This window comes from Neolamprologus brichardi, chromosome 23, assembly GCF_056152115.1.
Source record: "Neolamprologus brichardi isolate AB-2024 chromosome 23, ASM5615211v1, whole genome shotgun sequence".
NCBI lineage: Eukaryota > Metazoa > Chordata > Actinopteri > Cichliformes > Cichlidae > Neolamprologus > Neolamprologus brichardi.
The window spans coordinates 7,859,779-7,867,404 of NC_142125.1; the positions used below are offsets into that span (position 1 = coordinate 7,859,779).

At 40.7% G+C, this 7,626-nt stretch overlaps 1 protein-coding gene across 1 annotated transcript; it reads right to left on the bottom strand.

The window, feature by feature from the left end:
• Window positions 1-2,247: 2,247 nt before the first annotated feature.
• Window positions 2,248-5,404, bottom strand: LOC118454117 (uncharacterized). The gene is made up of 2 exons (XM_035907441.1): window positions 4,720-5,404; window positions 2,248-2,580 (listed from the first exon to the last, which is right to left on the bottom strand). Exons 1-2 carry the CDS (start codon window positions 5,031-5,033, stop codon window positions 2,337-2,339), a joined length of 558 nt encoding a protein of 185 aa, XP_035763334.1. The 5' UTR covers window positions 5,034-5,404; the 3' UTR covers window positions 2,248-2,336.
• Between the last annotated feature and the right edge of the window lie 2,222 nt (window positions 5,405-7,626).

Genomic DNA, 7,626 nt, shown 5'->3' on the forward strand with positions numbered 1-7,626 from the left:
AAACAAAGTTGAAATCACACTCTCACAGAGACTGAAATCAATGCACAGTTCTCTCTTGAGTTGCCTTTTCCAAGCGCATAGCAGATACATGCATATTCAGACCTAAACAAACAGTTGCAAGCTACACGGTGAGACAACCATGATCCTGTGACTCATGTAAGCTGAAGCCAGCTGTTCCGTTTGAGAGGTGCTCATATGTCACTGTAGTTTATAATGTAATAAACTGTGAAGAATAAATGACGAGCAGTCTGATACGCGGCAGATGACCAAGAACAGAAAAAAAATCCAGGGCTTTTTTTTTTTTTTTTAATTTTACGATAGAATGAAAATGAACTTGGAGAGACAAAAGACACAAACATAATCATGATTAACACCATAGTTTTGTCTAGTTTACTATCTTTGATTGATATGTTATAAACACAGAAGGGTACTTTTCTGCTTCCGAGTTTGAACTGTTCCGAAAAGTCTTTCTTGCTCAAAGTCTCCTTTCCCTAACTTCCTTGTTTAACTTTTATTCTATTTAAAAAAACTAAAAGCATATAAAGGCATTTTGGGTTGATCCATTCCTCAAATCCTTAAAGTTGTAGATTTCAGACAGCACCTGAATGTCACATGCTTAAAGAGAAATATGTTTAAGGCCTCTAATAGTTGATTTCCATGTTGCACTGTATTACAACAACAGTAGTCATGTTAAAATGTTTTAAAAATGCAAACGCACAAAGGGATCCTTCTAATGACAGCAACTGTGAGGGCACAATAGGTCATTTTGTAACCCTTGAAACTCATGCAGCATTGCCAGTGAGCTGCAGTGGTCTATCAAGCAGTGGAAAAACTCATATGGTTAGATGAGTCATCGTTCCCCTGCCCTCACCGAGCTGATGAGTACATGTGTGGCACATGAACTGAAGGATTGCTATTCCCAGAGAACATCTGCATTGTTTGAAAGCCACAATCCCCATCCCACAGAGGAGGATTATCCAGTTGTCCAGATCAGTCAGACAGAAATTTAAAGAAATGATGAATACAGCATTCCCAGTACTTTGTAGGTTTTCTTTTTCGTTAAGTCTCCATGGCGCTTAATGTTTCTGGTGTGGGAAAGCTTAGCATAAAGGCTGGAATTTACTGTTTAAACTAACATGTAGCCTCACATAAAACCATGACTTTTGTGTACATTTTGACTCAACAAAATGCAATATTGGCACTATTGGGTGAACATGTTGAACAGAGGCAGCCACAACCATGGACGACTGTGGAGCTGCAGACTGCACTCATCCAGGAATGGAGAGCAATTCCTCAGCAAAGGATCCACACATTTGGCATAGATGGGTGACTGCCTGCATCACATCCACAGGACCTGGCATTAAATTTCTTGTGTATAAATATATCAGTGTTAGTTTAAAAAGCCTTTGTGCTTTATTTTGGTCAAATAAAGATGAATTTGGTATCTTATGCATTTAACCAAGACCAGCACAATGATGCTGTTATTCAGATTTTACTTTGCAGCAACAAGATCCTGGTTTTGAATCCAGCTGGTGCCTTTCTGTGTGGAGTGTGCATGTTTTTCATGTGCCTCCCTTTGTGAGTTTTCTCCTGGTACTCCGGTTTCCTCCCACAGCCCAAAGACTATGAAAGCATCTTAGCTTAATGTTTCTTTGTGTTACCCCCACCTCTTGTCCCAAGACCACTGAAATAAGCTCCAGCCTCCAATGATGGATATAAATTTAACCAAGTGGCAACACCATGGGTTGAAAAATGAAGCCACATGGACGTTCCTTTAAAGACTACAAACTCCTGGCTCCAAACCTGAGGGGTCCCCATGTTGAAATGCTTGTTGATGAAATATGAGAACATGAGAAGAAAAAGTAAATATGTTTTCATCGTGGTAGAGCAGACGGTTTTGATCTTCATCTCTAAATCTCGCCTTTTATCAACTGTACATGTTAAGGCTTAAAGTTATAATTATTATTGCAGGTGGGGGTGAGCAGATGGCGCTTTGGTGTTTGGCTTCAGCTCTGATAATTCAAGTCACTCCATTGATCTAAATCTCTCTATGAGGTTTTGTGCCTTTTGGTGCATTTTAAGCAAATTATTTGTGCTCGTTGTGCTAAAGTTGAGGCTTCAAAATGGGACTTTGCAAACCAGTGTGTGGCATCCCTTCAGCCCCTTTTATATATACTCTCAATGCATTTAACCTTAGCATCATTGCATAATTTTAAATTACAGGAAACTTGCAGAAAGCATGCTAAGACCAAGAAAGACCCATGCTTCAAGTGAGTGAAAAAGTTTGTTACCATGAAAAGAAAACTACAGCATAGTCTGAGCAGGATCCCCAGTCATCACACCTCAAAGCTGATCTCTCTTGACTGTCCAAACAAGGGCTCTGATGCCAGGTGTGTGTCTGAGTATGCACGCCGCAGGTGTGTAGAGCTACATGTTGTCTTGATGGCAACCTCATATGGAGGTGGGGGTCCCAGCCATGGAGGAGGATGAGGAGTTGGACTGAAACCACCAGATTCCATAATCATTGGGGGGTAGTCGAAATCTTCACCTCGAGCAGCATGCCTGTGGCGCTCCATCGTCCTACATTCAGAGAAAGTAAGACATCGTGTGAGATCATTCACATGTAACCATAAACTGATATGTATTACCGAATTCTGAGGTATCAGGGGTTGTAGAGATGATATGCAAGACTGTCTCTAGTGCTGCTTCCTGCCAAACAGAGGCCTAATTGTCACATTGACATGTTTAAAGTGATGAAAAGCTTTTTAGTCACCTCTGTAGCCTTGAGTCTTGCACATGTTTATTTCACTAACCGCCTCGAATCAAACAGCAGCAGCAGGTTGGCTTCCTTTGGATCACTAAGGTGCTTATTCCTGAGGCATACTTGATTAAAGGAATAGCATAACTTTCTAAAATAAAGCAATATTTGAAGCTTTGCACAACACGAGTATTCATACTTGGAGAGAGACATCTAAGATCAGAATATTGTCATCTCTGATGTATAAATGTAAACTTAGACATTTAGTTCATCATAAAGACATAAACGGGGAAACTGTTAGTCTGCAGGTAGCACATTTTGCACACATCAACCAACCCCCTTCAAGACACATTTCTCTGTCAGGTTAATTGTAGATCTTTGCTTGATGTAGGATTAAATCTTAATAAACAGACAATTGCCTTGAGTTGCCCAACATCATTAACTGTGACTTCCGTGTTCATTCATCAGAGTGCAAACAAGTACTTATACTATTATTACACTATTATTACACAAACAAGTACGAGTACTTATAATCAGTCAGTAAAACTACTTCCTTTATCCCCTGGTGGATTGAAAAAGCACGTTCTCCATAGGCCCACCTCAGTTCGAACACAGTTTCTCTTGGGATGTTTTGTGGTGTCTGGCACTGGGGTAGTGGATCATTTGTAACCTGATAATTATGGGTTGGGTTTTTAGTGCTTCTTCTGGCCCATTGGATGCTCAAATGCACCTATATCTGGAAAGTTGGAGACCAACGCAAGCCTTAGGTCTAGGACTAAGGGAACACTGTCCTGCAACAGTGTGTCACTGTTGCCAGGTGTGCTTGTTCTGCACCTTTTAGGCGGCTGGAAAATGAGGAAATAACACGCAAATGAATCAGAGGACTCGGGTTTTCCCACCAAAAACACTGCATTGTAAGGAAATTATCTGTGCAATGCATGTCACCTGGCAGTGGTTTTAATGATGTCGCTGATACAACTGGCTGAACAGCTGTGTATGCTAATATGTTGGATAGGTGAAGAAGTTAAATACAGGCAGAAAGCAAACCACAACACTCCTATCTTAAACTGTACAGACACACTATTCTCAGTGGAAAAACCCATTATATTTATACACAGCCAAGTCATGAGTCAGCATAGCTGTAACCAACATGTTTTGTCTTTATAACAGGCAGTAGGGTCTTCTTGTTGAGTCTGTACCTTACACTAAAAAGCACCTGTGTTGTGAAGTGGTGCTATATAAATCTAATAAAATAGAATAGAATAGAATTGAATTGAATTGAATTGAATTGAATTGAATTGAATTGAATTGAATTGAATTGAATTGAATCGAATTGAATCGAATTGAATTGAACTGAATTGAATTAATCTCCTGGTTCTAAATGTACCTTTAGCTACAGACACCAGTCTGGAATCCGAGTCTTCTCATCTAAAGAGCCTGAGAACAAATAGTCTGTTTCTTTTAATTTGTAGTCACTTTATTTAGACCATTTTCTATCTTGTCTTTATGGTGTTAAAGTAATCGGGTGTTTTGTAAGGTTGTTCACAGTCATCAGTGTGAAAGATGTCATTTCTTTCTCTTTAGATTTAATCGACCTTGTTTGTGCTTTTTGGCTAAAATAAAATTTAAAAACTGTACAAAAAGGGTGTGTATAGAATAGACGACAATGTACTGTCATTGTATTTAAGCCTCTTTGACATTTAATTGTATAGAAGGATGCCTCTGTCCAAAAAGGACATGGATGACTGGGAAGTGGACAACAATAAGCAGACATTAGCCGTGTAGATAACTGTCTCACGATAACATCTACTCTATGGATTAAATAAATGTCTTTTTTCATTTCTTTGTTTGTTTAGAAAACCTGCTATGAATAGTTGGACTCATAATTTCTAGTTTATGGTAACAAGATCAACAAAAGCAGATCTAATAATACGAACTGAGCTTGTTTTTCTTTCACCCACCTGGGCAGAAACACTGACTGGGACTCTGGGAACCGATTCCCTGGGGAAGTGAAGTAGGCTTGGCCGGGGTAGTTGGTGTATTCGTACGAATAATGCGGGCACTCTTGGTCGTACTCGCTGTGGTTGTAATTAGCAGCACTTTTGCTGTTCATAGCCCAAAATAACCCAAGGATGAGCATGACCACCCCCAGCACCACACAGCAGAGGGAGAAAGCCTGCAGGCGACTCTGGGATGAAGTCAGGAAGGCTGTGGCCCCCCCAGTCACAATGAGGAAGGCTCCGGTGAAGATTGCTCCATGATGTAGGGAAGGCATCCTTCTCCAGGACTGTTAACTGTTTCAGAGGTTACTGTGCGGCTGTGACCGGCTGGTTAGTGTCACTCACACATAAACAGACTCACGAAGTGTGTTCCCCATGCGCTCTGACACTGACCAGGCATCCAAAAAATTTACTCCACAGTTCCAGAAATCCCGTGACATGGAATTCCTCCTAATTTTTACTCTTTTGATCCCGTCATTTCCATCTCCATTACTGATAAAATACTCCTGATCATTCACCATGTGTGTTGGTTCTTGCTTTGTTGGTCTCCAGCAGCGGAAAAGTCCTAAAAGTGACAGTTTGTTGAAAAATAAAGAGAAATAAAATGTCGACTGCTTTGAGGCGCATCAGGCTAATGTTGAGTAGCTGTGTGTTTATCATCAAGGCAGATGGACGAGAGAGCGGCCGAGCCCATTAAGAAATCTTTACTGGCGCCCCACCCTCCCTCTGTCTAATGTGTCTGAAGGGTACCACTTTAGCCCTGTGTGTGTGTGTGTGTGTGTGTGTGTGTGTGTGTGTGTGTGTGTGTGTGTGTGTGTGTGTGTGTGTGTGTGTGTGTGTGTGTGTGTGAGTGTGTGTGTGTGTGTTTCAGCGAGAGAGAGAGAGTAAGAGGGAAAGAGAGAGAGTGCCAAAACCACTTCTCTAAACATAAATGGACGTACTGGATGTAAAATAGACACAAGTTCAGTCCTATATCCTGTAACAAAATGTGTTTTCCACATTATGAAACAATCCACATCACAGCATTGTGAACAAGTTAGAGTGACATATAAAGGATGCTTCCTTTTAAAAAAAATTACTTGGAAGAGGATTTTCCATTTTTGCTTACCACACAGTTTGATGAAAAACACCTACTGAATTTGTTACAGGGTTAATTACTAACCAATGTAAACTTAATAATGGACACATTATTAAGTACACCTTGCTAGCACCATGTTTGACTGTTTTGCTTTAAGAGTAAATTTAGTTCTTTATGCCAAAGGTGCTGGAAAGAGATTTTGGCCGATATTGACATGACAGCATCGCACAGCTGCTCCAGATTTGTTGGCTGCACATCCATGATGGGAATCTCCTGTTCCACCACATCCCAAAAGTGCTGTATTGGATTGAGATCTCGTGACAGTGGAGGCCACATGAGGAGACTGAACTTATTGTTGTGTTCCAGAAATCATTTATGAAATGACTTGGGATTTGTTACATGATATGTTATCCTGCTGGAAGTAGCCATCAGAGGATGGGGACACTGTGGCCATTAAAGGATGGCAACAATACTCAGGCAGGCTGTGGTGTACAGATGATGCTCAGTTTATACTAAGGGGCTCAAGATAATGCCCTAATCAGTAAACCATTACCTCCAGCCTAAAACATTGATACAATGTTGCATGGATTCATGCTTTTATGTCATTTATGCCAAATTCTCACCATACCATCTGAATGAAAGCAGCAGAAATCAAGACTCATTAGAGCAGGCAGCATCTTTCTAAACTTATGTAATGCAGTTTTGGCGTACCTGAATTGCAGCCTCAATTTCCCATTCTTAGCTGACAGGAGTGGCACCTGGTGTGGTCTTACACTGCAGTCCATCTGCTTTAAGGTTCGATGTGGATGTAAAGTGCATTCAGAGATGCTCTGCTGCATATCATTGTTGTAACGAGTGGTAATTTGAGTTATTGTTACCTGCTTATCAACTTAAAGCAGTCTGGCCATAGTCCTTTGATGTCTGATATAAACAAGCCATTTTCACCTGGACCTTTAGATTGTTGTTATGGACTGAGACCTGTCAATCTGGTATTATATTGTAGGAGGTATTTGTCAGGAGCAGATGAGGTTCAGATGAGGTTAGGGTGCTCAGATCAGAAATGACAATACAAGCTACTTGATTTGCCTTTATGAAAACATCCCAGTCATTTGCACCAATGCATCCTAAAACTTAATGTGATGATAGATTTAGTCATAGTCTGTCTAAAAGTTGGCTGTTAAGCTCCTTCCCCTTCTTCTTTTCTTTGCTCTTTTTAAATCCCCACTGCAGATCATCTGCCTCCATCTAACCCTATCCCTCACATCCTCTTACGTCACACAATCTCGTGTCCTCCTTCACTACATTTTCTCTGTGGTCTTCCTCGTCTCTTCATGGCTGGTAGCTCCATCTTTTACATCCTTTGTCGAGTCTATCTGTCCTCTGCACATGTACAAACCATCTCAGCTTATCCTCTCTAACTTTGTCTCCAAACCGCTGGAACCTGAGCTGGCCCGATGACATTTCTAATCTCTCCATCTTGACCACTGTAGAAAAAAGTCTTAACATCTTCAAGTCTGCCATATCAAGTCCACCACCTATCTTTTTGCCCCTCAGAGACAGAAAGTTTGAACAGCAAGTGTGTGGGGCTTGTGAGCTCACAGACACAGCTGTATGGCTGAGAGGACCAAAAAAAGGGATGTCCAATCTAAATGCCAAAAATAATCTGAAAACGAGTGTCTACTTTCATTTGGCTTCAATTTTTTATTTTAAACTCCAAAATTAAAAAAAATGAAAAAATGAATTAAAAAAAGACCACACTGTGAACCTTGGTGGCCTCATAGCTGGCTAAG